Source organism: Pleurodeles waltl, chromosome 3_1 (genome assembly GCF_031143425.1).
Source record: "Pleurodeles waltl isolate 20211129_DDA chromosome 3_1, aPleWal1.hap1.20221129, whole genome shotgun sequence".
Classification (NCBI taxonomy): domain Eukaryota; kingdom Metazoa; phylum Chordata; class Amphibia; order Caudata; family Salamandridae; genus Pleurodeles; species Pleurodeles waltl.
The window spans coordinates 839,880,064-839,896,852 of NC_090440.1; the positions used below are offsets into that span (position 1 = coordinate 839,880,064).

General features: G+C 41.4%; 1 protein-coding gene across 2 annotated transcripts in view; it reads left to right on the forward strand.

Moving 5' to 3' along the window:
• Window positions 1–16,789, forward strand: part of TPH1 (tryptophan hydroxylase 1) — a 159,947-nt gene that overhangs the window by 55,417 nt on the left and 87,741 nt on the right. Inside the window, exon 2 of one of the 2 annotated variants that reach the window (XM_069223755.1) lies at window positions 12,474–12,611. The exons of the other annotated variant lie outside the window; for it this stretch is intronic. Within the exon in view, the coding sequence (XP_069079856.1) occupies window positions 12,474–12,611 (138 nt within the window). The remainder of the gene's footprint in view (window positions 1–12,473; window positions 12,612–16,789) is intronic. 2 annotated transcript variants of the gene reach the window in all.

A 16,789-nucleotide genomic window follows, 5' to 3' on the forward strand; every position in this document is an offset into this window, starting at 1 on the left:
ATGCCAGACATGTCCATACTGAAGAGCAAGACTTCCACGATGTTACAAAAGGTGAAATGCGGGTTGATGGACTGGTACACAAAGCGGGCATCGTCCTTTGCAATATGCAGACAATATGCAGAGGAACAATAACAAAAGAATGTGTTCATATAAAGCTATATATAAAACATGTTCTGCACAACCACATTTTACTGCAGGTTTGTAACTCACATTTGCTTGCTACCTATTTGCTGGCTTTATTTTCTTTAGGATGACCACTGTGTGTTTTTGTACCTCCCATGAAGCATAGCCTATTTACAGCATTCTTATAGTAGTGCTAACTTTCTGTAAACAGGCCTTTAAATTTCGTTCTTATCTTGTCATATTTGCTGTGCATTCAAATACTGAAGTTAAATGTGAGGCTCTGTCGTCTGAGGAAGGTTGGTGTTTACGTTTCTTTCATCTGACAATCTGGTGGCGTGAAAGGAAATACTTTTTTCCAGCACACAACAAAATTAAATTTAAAAGTCTGTAAATGAACTGTGCAAAAATTTCAGAATATATCAGAATTAGGAAAGCACAAATGAAGTGCTTTTTTCTGAAGTGTGCTGGAAACAAATATTTTAATACGATCAAAGCAATCAATACACTAGGGGATGCTATTTCCATACATTATCTTTTGTGCGCTGTATAGCTTTAGCATTAAAACTATGTCTGTGCAAATGTAATGATCATTTCAATTGAAAATGTGTTGTCTGTAATGGCAGTGCACTACCACACCATGCATACTCCACTCTATGCAACTCCACTCAACCACCACACCCCATGCAAACTTACTCCACTCTATGATGCTCCACACCACTCAACTCTATGACTAGTTACTCCACTCTACAGCACTCTGTGCCATTTTACTCCACTCTATGCCACTCCACTCTATGCACCACCACTCTATAACCATCCACTTTTGCACTACCTCCACGCTACTCTACAGAACTCTACGCAACTCCATGCCCCTCCACTCTGTGCCCTATAGAGTGTTGTGGAATGATGTAAAGTGACGTAGATTGTTGTAAAAGTGGCATAGAGTGGAGGGTGATAAACAATCTACGTCACTTTACATCATTCCACAACACTCTATGCTACTCCACTCTATGCCAATCTCCTCTATTCCACTCTACTTTCCAACCTGACTCTGTTCCATTTTATGCCATTCTGTGCCACTCTACTCCATTCTTGAACACTTTAGTCCATTATATGCTATGCAGCTCTACTCTGCTTTACTCCTCTGATCCACTCTACTGTACTCCACTCTACACCACTCCACTCTACAGCACTCCTCTCTACAACACTCCACTCCACTTTACAACATTCTATGATACTCCACTCAATGCCACTCTACGACACTCTACTCCATTGTAAACTACACCACTCTATGCCCCTTCCCGTCCCTCCAATGTACAACACTTTACTCTACCCTACTTTATCCCCTCTTTCCCCACCTGCTCTATGCCCCCAACACTCTGCCCTTCACTCTAAGCCCCTTTATTCTATTCCCTTCCACTCTATGACACTCTACATCACTCCATGCTACTCCATTCTAAGCCACTCTGTGCCACTTCACTTCACTCTTAGGCATTTCATGACGCTCTACACCACTCCACTCAGTGCCACTCTATTCAGCTCCACCCTATGAACTCCACTCTGTGACACTTTACTTCACTGTACATTATGCCAGTCCACTCTAATCCACTGCACTCTATGCCACTCACCTCTACACACTCCATTCTATGACACTCCAAGACACTCCAACCCACTCTATCTCACTTCACTCTATCCCACTTCAATTTATAACACTCCACTCTGCACCACTTTACTCCAAGACACTCTACGACACTCCACTTCATGACATCTGCTACACTCCCTTCTACTGTACACCCCTCCACTGTATAGCACTCTAATCCACTCAATGACATTCTACTCTACTATGTGCCACTCTACTCTACTCTTTGCCACCCTACACTACGCCACTGTACTCCACTCAACTAGACTCCACTCCATGCCACTGTAATCCACTCTGCACCACTGTATTCAATGCCACTGTATGCTGCTGTATTTCACTCTACTGTACTCCACTCTGCGTCACTCCACTCTACTCCATTGTATGCCTCTCTACTTCACTCTACACCACCTCACTCTATTCCACTCTACATCTCTGAACTCCACTCTACTGCACTCTAGTCTACTCTACACCACTCCACTCTTCGCCACTCTGCTCCACTCTATTCCACTCCATGACAGTCTATGAACCTTCTCTCTCCAACACCGTACTGTAGAACACTCCACTGTATGGTGCTCCAATCTGACACTCTATGGTACTCAACATCACTTCACTCTTCTCCACTGTACTCCACTCTACAATATTCTAATCCACTTTATGCCACTCCACTCTGTGACACTCTACTCCACTCTATGTCACTCCACTCCACAACACTACATAACTCCTTCTACGCCACTCCACATAAGTTTATTCCACTCCACCCCACTTTACTCCGCTCTTCACCACTCCATCTTACTCTATTACACTCTTCTCCATGACACACTACTCCACTCTACTCCAAGGTACGACACTCCACTCTATGCCACCTTGTCACCCTACTCTACGAAACTCTATGCCACAACACTCTACTCCACTCTACTCCACTCTGTACTTCTCCAATCTAGCCCCCTTCACCACTCTACTCAAAAACACCCCACTTTACTGCACGCCACTCCACTCCACTCTACTCCATGCCACTCTCCTCTATGCCACTAACGTTTAGCCATGCTGAACACCAGCCATGCTGGTGTACACCATGGCTTAAGACATTGGCAAAAGTAATACAATGTCATTACAAAGAGTAATACAATGGTGAAGAAGCAAAGGACCTATTTCAAGGAAAGCACAAAGATCTAGGTGCAACACTTTGAAGTTACACCATTTGGCAATCAGAAGGAAATCAACAATAGAGGAATGAGAATAGATGTTGAAGCAAAGGGGCATTCCTCAGATGAGGCAAGCAAGAGGGTTTTTAATGGTTTGAAAGCAGGAAGCCCATGATAGACCTTTTATTATCTTGTTGTGAGAAGATCATTTAATTTACAACATTCTTATGATTGTGAGAGGGGAGAAAAGGGATGATTTTGCATACTACAACAATGTTGTTAAAGCAAATGGAAAATATGCCTGATCTACTGAATCAATAAGAACAAGTAGATGGAAATGAATCAAGGATTTTGTAGCTCTATGTGAGCAATTGGTAGGGCTTCACCACCACCAAAGTGAAGACCATTTCCCAAGAGGTTCCCTAAAGATGAGGCCCTCTGAGTTGTCACTATTGAGTTGTAATTATACTTGATAGACTTGATCCAGGAGGCAACTGCTAGGAAGCAAGATCATAATTTCTCTTGGGCAAACCCCAGATCATTGTTGAAGAACATGATCCTCAGGATGTGATCTGCATAGGACACAGCAAAACCAAACTCAAACTAACAGAATAAGATGAAGAGTAAATAATGTAGGGCTCAGAGAGAAGCCCTGGGGGATTCCACAAGTGAGAGGTTTTAAACATGACTAAAATAGGGGAAGTGTATTGTTAATGCAGTCTCAATTAGAAAAAAAGAAAGCCACATCAGGGCATTGCCTTCTGTGCTACATTGTTCCAAATGACATTTTTTTTAAAGAACATTTTGATAAAGTTGCATAATATCCCGATTATCACAGGGCATATGAATATCATTCTAAAGCACATACATTGTTATTGTCATAAGTGGAAACAATAGATGTATACCTCAATAAATAAAGCAAACAAACTGTGTTGTGGATTAGCTTTAATATGTTTTAGTGGGTGATCACAACTATGCTACACCATAGCATACTAATTTGGACCCTGAGTAAACTGGATCTCTCGCCAATGGTATGTCTACTACACTCATAGTTGTTTCTGCTCATCCAGTGAGAGGTGTGTGTTCTATCCCTTGATTCTCTTCTGCCTCGTATATAGTCTATGCATACTTGTTAATCACATACCAGTATATCATGTTATGCAGTTGGAAGGGTCTGTCAGTTAGGGTGGCCTATCATCAGAAAGCATTTCCATTTTCAACATTATTGGTTGCCCTATCTGGTCCATATATGTATACTGCTGTGTTTCTCACTGTTGTACATTCTGCTTCCACCCACTTCTCTGTCTCTTTCAAACAGCTTTTTGTCAAGTGCTGCTCTTGATCTTCTTAACATTGCTTGGTACGTCTATAGTCAAATCTACACACCTGCATTTATTATTCCTTCTTTTGGCTCTGGGAATCAGGCTGATCATGCTCACCCTCAGATTACAGTCTATTCTTCCACCTACTAATTTTGCTATTGTTTCGGTCATATGTTTCCAGTAGTAAAATAGATTCAAGCAGTCCTACACCATATGATCAAATCTGTCTTTAGCTCTTTCACATCCGGGAGAAAAATCTTTAGACTCCATATCCTACTGAGCTTCCTAGTAGATAGGGCTCCCAGGTTTTGTCAGTGCTTAAGCCTATTTCCATACAGCCAATGTATCAGTGAAAATGTGAGATTTCCCTTTATGCAATATTTTCAGATCCACTTGGAATGATAAGATATACCTGAGGTGTAATCCAGGGACCTCTTTCTTAACTTCCAGATACGCTCTCCTCTGTTGTTGCACCACTGGAGTGTAATCAGGAAAATCAGTACTTTTACATCTTTAGTTGTGTATGGGCCATCTAGGCCAGTCTGAAGCTTTTGTGGTACCCTGACCGAAAGAAGCTGGCTATCTAGAATGATTAAACTGTGTTACTCAGGGCAATTGCTTTTCTTCACTGTTACTCCCTTTTCTTGATCATTATATTTGCGAACACCTTGAAATAATTGAAATAATTGTTCAGGATGCAAACTATATAAAAACCTCTCTTAAAGGCCTTATTTAGGGGGCCGCCACCACCTGCCTAACACAACCTGTCAACTGTAAGTAAAGTTTTTGTCACTGCATGGGCATGGTCTGTTTCATAGCACAACTATGATTACAGTTACCCATTCACCCTGTGCAAGATGCTGTGCTTCATGCAGACAGTCTCACCCTAGCACATCGCAGGGACTCTTCAAGGAGCAGAACCTGCAGAAAATTGCCCCGTCTGCCCACTTTGTGGCAATGCTGGGGCCATGTCGTCTAGTACCCTGTAAAAAGATGCATCTGGCTCTAGTTTAACAGTTTACCTATGTTAGGTCTGGCTAACCCTCTGGATGGCAGTTGTGATTCTGAGAAGAACTTGGTCAGGCAATTGGTTGCAAGTGTTGTGCTTAGTAACCCTCCCAAAGTGCTCAACCTCTTAGTTTGTTCAGTGACACTCCGATCTAAATTTGGCCCTCATAGCTTTTTCTTCTACATCTTCAACCCAGTATTCAAGAAATGAGATTCTGTCTTGCAAGTCCTCAAAGTGCATCCTGCGGACTCATATCTCTTTGTCAGTTTTGCTTCGGTTTTTGATACTAAAACTGTCAGTTTCTTCTGATACTCTCCAATGTAAGCACTAGCAGGTACCCAAGCATCCACAGGTGCACAATCCCCTTTTTCTTAGTTTTTGGGTGTTCTGTGGATCTACAGATCTACCATGACACCCAGTGTGACACTTCTGCTCCCAATCTGTGAATCGGGGACAAATCTCCAGACGTGTCATTTTGAACATCATGATGGATCTGCAGATCCACGGAAAAAAACCCAAAAATATTTTTCCCTGAGGCACCCTCTGGGACTCCCCACAAGGACAAGGGGTCTGGATGGCCCTAACCTGTACCCTTATATCTAATTTGGTTTTTATTGTGTCCTTAAATAGCAGCTGTAACGTTTGCTTCAGGTTACACCCAGCCAATTACAAAGCATGGCCACTAATACCTCAAGCTAAATACTCTGCCTCCCCTATTATGGGTAGTAGATCAATAGTTGTAAAGAAATAGTCCACAGTAGAGTGAACTTCATGAGACCCAGAGTTTAAAGAGTAGCCACTCCCCTCTCCATGTACAGCCCTCCATATATCACGCAGCCCCAACGCCTGTGTAAAACTCTCCAGTTTCTCTCTTGTCATTCCTCCTTCCACTCTCTGATTGGCCCTACTGAGATGTGTATCAAGTACCAAATAGAAGTCCCCTCCTACTATTGCATGGGCTCATGGTGTTCCTGCCAGTAGCTTGCCCACCTTTTGAAGTGTCACCCTCTGGAGCTCGGGGTGCATATATGTTAACCAGCAGCTTGGATTCACTTTCATGTTTACCAATTATAGTCAAATAATATCCTTGTGAATCAGCCCATGTGCGGAATGAGTGGAATGGGAGCGGTTTGCTTATGGGAGTTAACACCACCAAGACCCAGGTGTATATTGAGCGTGTCATATACATTTTGATGTGCCCTTCTCCATTCTAAAATGTTGCATATCTACTAGGTGTGTCTTCTGTGAGCATGTAATATCCGGTTGGTATTTGGTAACAGCTTTGTCAACCAGTCCCCTTTTTACCTTTAACAACAGCTGTTTAGTCTGTGCCATATTGGGTGTGTGTCTTCTATCCTCTTGTCCTTGCTGTGCCCAGTGAGTGACTGTCTAAACATTGGTGTGGTGTGGTAACAATACTGTGGTGTGGTAACATACAAAATATTGTCCCAGAAAAAACCCTCCAACCGACATTATCTTTTCGCGATTGTATAACTAACCACCCCCCCAACACACGGGACCTATATGTCACACCTGGAGGTCCTCAAGAACAGTACCCCCAGTGGCCCAAGTTCAAGCAGCTCTGACTCTGAGAAATAATACCCAAGGATCAGAGTTGCTAGACGGGGGGAAGGGCATTAAGAAAGGTATGCCTAGGAAGGAGACCTGTGAGACAAAAAGCCTGAGCTATAATGATAGTAGGTTCAAGAAACACAATGTGGTCAACAAGAACTCAGAAAAAAGATGTGTGTGTGATCAAATCAATATTGCAACAAAATTCACTTCCTCTTAATAATCTTAGAATATTCATGTAACTCAGCATCAACTATTGATGCCACAACTCTTTAGAGGAAAACGACATAGACAGAGAAACACACTCTTATATCACGTTTTAACACTGCCCACAATTCCTGGTGAATGAATCCCTGAACTCTTTTGCTTAGGCCCCAAGATGCTTTAAATACAGTGAGAAGGTTCCACTCACACATGCTACACAAATTATAACAGTGACTGCAATAAACAAAATGCTCTCAGTGCTGAGCTTCCAGCGAGATCGCCACGCAAAGCACAGACTTCCGAAATAACAGCCTGAGTCAAATCTTCAGTTTGTGAATTGCGCAGTTTGATTAGAAACATGCACCTGAACACAGTTCTACTTAAATGCACTGAAGTACTGCTAATCAGTAGAACATGAAATCTAAACAGTCCCAAAGCATGCTACTCTCCAAACTGTAACTCCTCCTTAAAAGTGAAGAGTGATATGCAGCATCTCCAGCAGGAATTCAAACACAGACCCAGAAATTGTCAGAATAGTAGACGCTCGTCCATGCATTTTCAACTCCTTTGTACTGGCGAGCTTGCATACGTCACTGTATGTTCCTTTAAAAATCCAGTAAAGACAGCGGGCGTTTTATAGTGGAGCATGCTGTCAGTCTCGGATATGGCCAGTTACACCCAGCATCTCCACCATTCATGACCCCCTGCCATATGTGTTTTTTTTACATGTTTTTGTCACGTTCTGCATCTGTGGATGTGCGAAGTGGGCACAACTACCGAAGACCCTGACAGTATAGTCCCCAAACCTGGTAACCAAAACACCTGAGTGTTACTCTATCTCTACAGTGCAGCCACCAGCTGCTGCGTTCCAGCTGTTCAATGATCTACTCATACCTCCAAAGTCTTATGAGCATGTGGCAGAGTCACCAGCTGCCAGAGCCCCTCACCCCAGAGCCAGGTCCGCCAGTGCCGGAGCTTATTGTTCTCGATGCTCCCCTTAAACCAGGTGATCTGCTGTCACAGCTCGCAACATATCATCCTCTGAATCATTTTCAATTTCTGTGTGGTTAGAACTACTACCAACTTCCTCCAGTACCAGTGACCTTCACTTGTTATTGCTTAGGATGTCTCTATTTTGTTTGATCTCTAGGACTGTTTTAACATGTGCAACTTTCACATGTTGAGGGGTCAGAGAAGCCTTGTTTTTCTTGCTGTTGTTCCTTTGTTTATTCTTAAACTTTTACCAGCCATCCCCAATGACCTCATCCATCGGCTGACCGGACCACAGTCCTCGTGTCTCATGCCAATCCCAGGCCTCCTGTGGTGTAGCCATAAAATGTGCTTTTCCTTCCTGCAATAATATCAGTTTTGCTGGGTAGAGTGTGTGTGCTTCAAGTCTGGTTGATGATTTACCTTCTTTACGGGGACACAACCCCCTTTTTGTTTTTTGACCAGGTTGGTATAATCCGGGAAAAGGCTGCTCTCTCTGTTGATCGTTCATGGCCCATCTTTCTTTGCTGCCTGAAGAATCACATTCCTCGCTGAACTTCATTAGGTGAGCAATGATTGGGCGTGGATTCACCCCTGGTGGTGGTGGGTTCACCGGAATCTTGTGTGCTAGCTCCACAGAGAAACATTTGGAAGGCTACCCTGCAGAACCGTGCCCACCAGTCATTCTTCTATATAGAGTTCCAGTGATGGACCCTCTACTCTTTCCGCCACCCGACCAAACTAACATTATGTCTACTGGATCTATTCTCAGCATTTTCAAGTTTAGTAGTCAACTGCCTCACCTCTCTCTCCATGACCGAAACCCTCTGAGTAATGCCCTTTACCTGTGGTAGCATCATCTCCAAGGGATCTTCAGCCTCCTTAACTTAGTCGGCCAGCTTCCTTTGGTCCTCCTGCAAGAGTCCCCACCTCCCCCGCAACTGCCCCCATCTGTGTTTCCAAGGATGTTTTGGTATATTTTAAAGCCTCTAGAATTATAGCTGTGTGTGCAGCCAGGGTTGCTGACCTCCTTCTTTGTCCTTTGGGTTGACCCCAACCGCTGAGTCAGTGGGCCACTTCTTGACTACACGCAGAGCAGGTCACAAGCTTGTCCAGAAACTCATATCACCAATCAACTGTGGCAGTAAAAAGAAAGAAAAGCCCTTGTCAGTTCAGCAGGCCAGTGATAGCCTTTATACTCAGTCCATGTATAAAAGAGGGGGGGACAGATGACACTTCAACTGCCAGTCTCCCCTTGTCCCCCCCCAATCGTCTCTCCATGTATCTGGGAGAGAGGAAAGTTTAAGTGTGCTAGTATTAGATGGCTCCCAGACATGGGATCCTAGTTGCCTTGGCTTTCCTGTCCCAGGGCCATAGACTCTTCCCATTTTGATGCTGCCCCAATGATATAATCCCTGCTGTTCCTATCTCCCCCAAGGTGTGGAACAGTTTCTTCGAAGTCCTATAAGCCACTCATAAATAATGGGAGGTGGGGGAAAGAGGCAAGGCAAAGGTGTGGCCCCATTGTGTGTGGGGAGGGGCTAAGTACCTTTAATATCCAGTATGAGGTGGGGGACACTGGCTGCCTACAATGCAAAATTTTGCTGCTGCCAAGGAGGTAGCGGGTGGTGGGAGCCTGAACTCCATCACACATCTCGGCCACCACTCCTCATCGAACGGTGCCACCTTGTCCACTTCCCCTCCGGGGCCGCAGCTATCAGGCATTCCAACAGCTAGCTCTTTCCACCTCGGCATGCTGCCTCCTCACCCCTTCAGGTCCAAGGATAATGGGTGCAGTTATTTGGGGTCTTTGCTCTCATGCAGAGGGGATGTCGGTCCAGCGCTGCAATGCTCATTACCACCAGCCACGATGCGAGCGACCGGTGGGCACCATTTTGTTTCCTCATTCCCTACTCCTCCGACATGACATGTTTCCCTCTGAGGACCCCCTGACCGAGGCAAACCAAGGGATACCCAGCACCATCTAACAGTCCGGTGCAAAAGGCACCAACAAGGAGGGATCCATACTGCCCCCACACCGGATAAATTACTGCAGGACCACTGGTTGGCTCTGGGGCTGCGGACTATGCATCCAACTCCATTGCTATATACGTCACGCCCGATGTTCAATTGTCTTTCATCCTGGCAGTTTTACTGAGTCAGTACTTCTTTCTGTATTTAACACTCTACATCATGCATATCACAATAAAGTCTTCCTTTCTTATGCTTCTCAATCTCTCTGCTGCTTTTGACAAGGTTGGCTATTTTATTCTTATTCATTCTTTCTCTAAATTTGGGATTTGTGGCATTGTTCTTACCTGTTTTTTTCCTATCTAACTGATTGCTTTCTCCTTTCCCTGAAAGGCACTGCATCCTCTTCCTACCTATTCTTTTTAGTATTCAACAGTGTATATCATTCGTCTTGCTTCTATTATATTCTACTTTGGTTTTCACTCACATTTTTATGCTGATGATTCTCAGATATAGTTTTCATGTTTCTCTTTTACTGATTCCCTTCTTAATCAGAGAACTGCATACCGCTCTGAAGTTGAAAACTGGATGTCATCTTATATTATAGAACTCAACCCTTAATAGTCTGGGATTTTCTTTTTTCCCACCTCATTAGTTACACTTACTTCATCGCCTATTAATTTTCCTCAATTCCTCTTCAGTTTTTTTCCTTAGCTAGCAATCGTAATCATTTCATAGGGGGGACAGAGATCCCCCTGCACGCGACTGCAAGAGGAGATCTGGGTAGGTCCATGGAACTCACTTTCCCCGTGAAGAAGGCTGAAAAAAGATTAATATTGTTATTTTAGTGTAGATCTGTGATAAATACACTTATTTAGACCTGGCACAGCAGCCTCAATTTATACTCTGTAATATGAAATACTGATACGCAAATGCTTTACATCAGTAAGCCACTACTGTCCTGGCACTGACCATACACTACCAGGTATCTTTGGTTGCCAACCACATCCTAACAAATTCACAAATATGTCTGGGTTAATGGTTACCTTACAAATACCACCTTGTGGCCTGGCATTGTAAAGGTGGAGTTTAGATGCCCTACCAAGCTCTTATAGGAACTACAAGAACATTTAGTACTGCTTTCAGCTCCAATGGTATGAAGTTAGTATGTTAATGGAAAGTTAACCAAGTGATCTATAAAATCATTTTATAGCACATTGCCCATAAAGGAATCTTGCCTGGGTTGTTATAGGCTGAATACTTGATTACTTCATTTGCACATTCATATGTTGGGGCTTTAACACAATGCTCTAAAATTACACACAAAGGTCTTACTTGTAAAAATCACTAACATATTCTTCGTGCAAGAGTAAGATAATTGGATGGGCTGTCTTACAATGCAATGCACAGTGCCTTGATGGTATTAACTTTTCATGGGATCAATACAAGTGTAAGAAAACAATCAAATATAGAAACATTAAACCTGTAGGTGAACTATATCAGCACCCCTGAAGTTTGTGTAAATGCCTAATATGATATTGGCAGGTTCTCAGCTAAGTGTTTGACTTTTAAAACTATATTGCCTTGCACAAATCATTCAGTGGACGTTCAATAGAATTTTCAGTAAAGTACAAGCTAATGAAGGTATTTATTTTGAGAGTAAGAAAGCAGTTACAAGTCAATATAGTTGAAATGTATATAATCCAATCCTAAGGCAAATAGAACCCACATTGCAGTTGTAAAGATGGAGGAAGCATATTCAAATCTGTTAGGGAAAAAGGAAAGAACAAAGAAGTGTGAAAAAGACAAACAATGACTTAGACCATCTCTAAACAAATATGAATATCAACAAATCTATGAAATGTGTCTCCTGTACGCACTGAATTTATGGAGTCAAGATTAGCGTGATTAAACTTTAAAAGAAAACACTATATCACTTGAACATACAAAAATAAAAAAGACCCTAACCTTATGGAATCAAACAGGGAATCAAACATGTACTTATATAAATTCTAAATATGTACTTTTAGTAGTTCTAGAATGTTATTCTTGTCAGTAATGCTCTGCTGAGGGCATATTTAATTTTGTTATGATCTTATCGATATTGTCTATTTTATATTTTTTATTCTCTTATCATATTGTTCTGACAGAATTTTATTTAACAAAATAAGTCAATTGTAACAAACTACACAAACACATTCACAGTGCACTTTATACATTAGAGATTCGGAGCAAGCTGAATGATAACTAGTTACCTTCCTTATACACCCATGAAGGTGATTGGAGGTTATAAGCAAACCTTGCCTTTCTCTGTGGTTAGAGGTGCCACTGTAATCTGTTGCTCGTTAACCTCTTGACAGAGCTGTATAAAAGTACATTGCATTTATATTTTAAGAAAACACTTTAAACACATTCGTCAAGTAATTGATTGGTTGTTTGTCCTCACCTGTCTCTTTTGCGATTTACGTTTCACAATCAAACCCAAACTCTGCATGTGTTTACAGCTAAACAGGCTGAAATATATAAATGCTGAAGAAAATAAGGATAACAGAGACCATTCCACGCAAAGGGGGAGAGCTTCCATCATTTTTTCTTTAAAGAATGAAGTTGGTGGACTGGTGAAGGCTCTTAAACTATTTCAGGTATTGTATAAACCCTTTTAAATTTTAAGACTGCCCACAATTGCCTTACATCCGCCCTTTTTCTTGTAATTTTAAAGCCAAGGAATTTTTATTTTTATTTTTGTTGTTGTAAAAATGGCAAATAAAATTATGTGTGTTACACAAACCTTATATTGATAACACTTGAATGTACTGAAAAGAAAAAAATCTAAAAAGTCATAAAAGGGTTTGAGTGGTATTTGTAAAATCTTAAAGGTAATGAAGCACACACAGAATCCCACATAACTGATCTCCCTACTGATAAAGCCTGCTTTCCAAGAAAGACTGCACAAGGGGTTGACACCAGAGAGTTTTGCGAAGAGACATTAAAAATGTTTGTTGGCTGTGTTATGCAAGGGTGGGCGGATCTTGAAGTTGATCATGGACACTTTGGGGTGATCAATGAAAAATCATGTGTGCTAAAAAGATGTTGTATTACAAAAGAATGTATCCAGAAAAGGCGTACAGTAGCGAGGAAAACTGATTACAATTTGAAACATGCCTGTAGGACTCATTAGGTGATGATACCTCTTGTAATGCAAGTGTTTTTAATTTTCCCTTGATTTAATTTACCATACATTTTAATAAAGAATCTTGAGCAGCAGTCAATATGTGATTTTAGACTTAGAAGAGCTAGGATGTAACCTGCTTGCTCCAGAAATAGGTTTGGTTAAACTAGGCCGCAGCACTTTGGATCACCTACTTACATCGTTTTATTTTTCAAGAAAGCCTTATCCTCCTGAGAACATTTAGCTGTAGGAAAGGCCTGCACTTGTTGAATGTCATTGGGGTGTCTAGAGTACTTCGTGGACTACTGATCCGAGACTAGTGTGAAATGAACTGGGTTCTCTAACCTAATGTGCCCCCTCTAACGTATGTAGAGAAATACTGCTTTGTACTGAGACATGGATACAGCATGTATCTCACCTCTGTGTTGAGATTGCCGGATAATAAATAATCCTGGTAGTCATCTTTCAGAACATTTTTTTTAGGATGAATGCAGAAAAATTATTTGCAGTAGCAATATGTTCTTCATGTGTGTGATTGAATGGTGTCTGGCCGATGCTTAATTGAAATTGGATCAAAAGAATATTTACTGCTGATATAGAGTGCAAGAGAGCAACACATAATTTCAAATAGATCTTATTTTTTGTGTATTTAGCAATATGCCAATATTTTCTGTCCCCCACATCAGGTGCTACAAAATCACTTACCGAAATATTAAAAAGCACAAAAAGACGACCTAGATATAGAGAAGCAAACTAAAGATGCCAAGTCTTAAATGTCTTCTGGAAGTGCACTTTATTGGTGAATGGTGAGAATTTCCTTGCAGCTACCATAGGCTTGTGCTATCCTGATGAGGGGATCCTCAGGATTCTTCTTACATCCAGGACCTAGGAAATCATGAGGTTCCCCCTCCACTTGTCCCCCCAAATCCCTCCATTCCGATTTGCACTGACAGCAACGCAGTGGGAATTTTAGGATTTCCCCAACCCTGGCATCTCTGCCAGGTGTGGTTTCTGCCAGGTGACCCTTCAGGAGTGTTGGTTGGTATTAGGCAAAGCCTACACCTAGGTGTAAACAAGTACTCAAGTCTTTTTACCAATAAGGAACATCCAACATCAATCTGACAATTTTGAAGACATAATTGTCAATTCAAAACTGTATTGTTAACCTAACTAATGGACTATTTATGTGTTACTAAGGAGTGCATTCTCAAAGCTCGAACCATGAGGGTAATACATGTCACAAAGATGCAGTGTTGTAGGTTTCTGAGGCCACTCTCTGAAGACCACAAGCTCCCTTTGCATTGAGCACAGACTTCCAAAATGATATTGTTTTTTATATCTATCATCACTGGAGCGACCTCCAATAGCTAAGCGCCTATACTGTTAACATTTATTTTTCATATAGCCTGTCCTCAAAGCAAAAAATCTAGTGGTAATTTTTGATGCTGATCTATCTTTCAGAGAGGAAATCAATAAACTGACATCATCGTGCTTCTTATTGCGTAGGTCCTTTAGGAAGGTGTGTCCTTTCATTCCATTCCATCTCCAAAATCAGTAGTCATTGCTCATGTTTTATCGTGGGTTGATTACTGTGATGCCCTCTATATGGGCATTTGCCAATCTGCACTTAGCAAGCTCCAGATGTTGCGCCAAGACACCCCCGGGTATTTGCGCGCTCTAGAAATCAAATTCAAATATAATTTGCTGCAGTGATTGATGTATTTCATACATGAAGGTTTACTTGGGGCATCCTTGCTGCTGATGCAGTAATCTGTAATACTTGATCCTCCCGTGCTTTAAAAAAAGAAAAGGCTTTTTTCCAAGACTACCTTTAAAGATCAAAAAAGCCATGCATCTAAAAATACTTGCCTGCCAATACAACGTCGTATCCATTTAATACTCAAACCATTCTTTTGCTAAATTAGTTGGAAGAAAATGTAACTCATACTTACTTGAGCGACATCTATATAAGACATGAATTTAATCCAGTATCAATGCTTAAGGTAGCCCACCCTCTGAACATAAGATAATTCACTGTCATTCCCGACCTGCAGGGAGAAATTGATTACTGGTTCTGCAGCCTCGCAAACCAAAAGCCAGATTGCATAAATTGCTCAGCGGGTGTTGATTTACGCCTAAGTGCTATCTGGCTCCACGTTATACATTATAATAGTGTGCTATTTTGCTCTGCTTTCTTGTGCAGGGGTCCGTGTTATTTTTCCTGTAAACATCTAAGGGAAGGTTACACAGATCGCACTAGGGGAGTTTTCCACAGATATTTATGGATTACATATATTGCACTGGTGCAATTTTGCACAAACATTTGCACTGCTTGACAACATTACTGTCCATGTAATCAGGCCTCAAATAGCTGATACTGTAAGAAATTGTTAAGAAGTGTAAAGATGTGCAGGTGATTATTATGAGCAATGTTATTGGTTTTTATATAATAAAATGTTATGTAAATAAGGAATCTTTTCTGACTTATCTAACAATGGGTAATTGTGGGTGGACATTTTACACCTGGTAATTACCAATACCTCATGGTGTTTTAATTAGTGTTGTTGTAATTTGCATCCAGTTCTGATTTTAACACCTTGGAATGGATAATTACTTGCTAATTGCACAATAACTAACCTGATTCAGGGTGCACCAACCAGAACTGTACACACTTTACTGCACACACTTTACTGCTTTTATTTGCGCCGGCCTTTACCTTCTGTAAATAGCAAGGAAAAATTCCTGTGTGGGTTCAAATTTACACTCATCTTGCAATCTCATTTTGCAATCTCATTTTGGTTCCAAGCTTATGTTGTGATCAGGGTCCCTGTGTTACACAACTGTGTGCCCTCTGTTAAACGACTGTGTGCTCAGTGTGAACAACTGTATGCTAGTAGTGTGCATGTTGTACTAGTATTGAGCATATTGAGCTATATTCTGTAATCTCATATCACTGACTCTGGCATACAGATTAAAAAAGGTCATTGTGGCAATGAAGGTTGTTGTTCTTTGCTTTTGTATCTTATTATGGAGACCCATCAGGGTGATATTCTTAGTGCTAACTTTTGCCGTAGTGACAGAGCTCATGATCGTCTCATGAAATGTAGCAGTTTTCTCTGTTGGTGTTTCAGAGTTGATCTGCAGATCAATGTAATATCCTAAATTTAAGATTGCAATGTTACATTTGATCTTAAAATTGTGTAGACATACATTTAAACATACTAGTGTGCATAGCCCCATAGTATTATGCTTGGTGCTTGAGAATTCTTGAGTAAGAAAATGGTGTGAGAGTTTGATTCCTAGTCTGTGGTGGATGGAGTCTAGTTTTTAGTAGCTTTGGTGTAACATACATACCTTATGTTAAAACCTAGAAGTCTCTGGTTTGACACCATTTCCCCATCTTTGCTGAACCATAACTGTTTTCATTTTTTTAGCCCATCTTTAATATACTGCTCTCCGGTGTTTCCAGAATATGCATAAAAGGCTGTGCGTGCACCTAAATGATTCGTTTTGTTTAGTTCATTGATAACCTGGGACTGTAGTGCAGCTTCACTATCACGTGGTTTGTTCTGTTGTTGAGGTGCATAGGCTGCTTTGAGTATGTTGAACCACTTAAAATCTATCTGCCATTTTTTAAACTAAATGCAATAG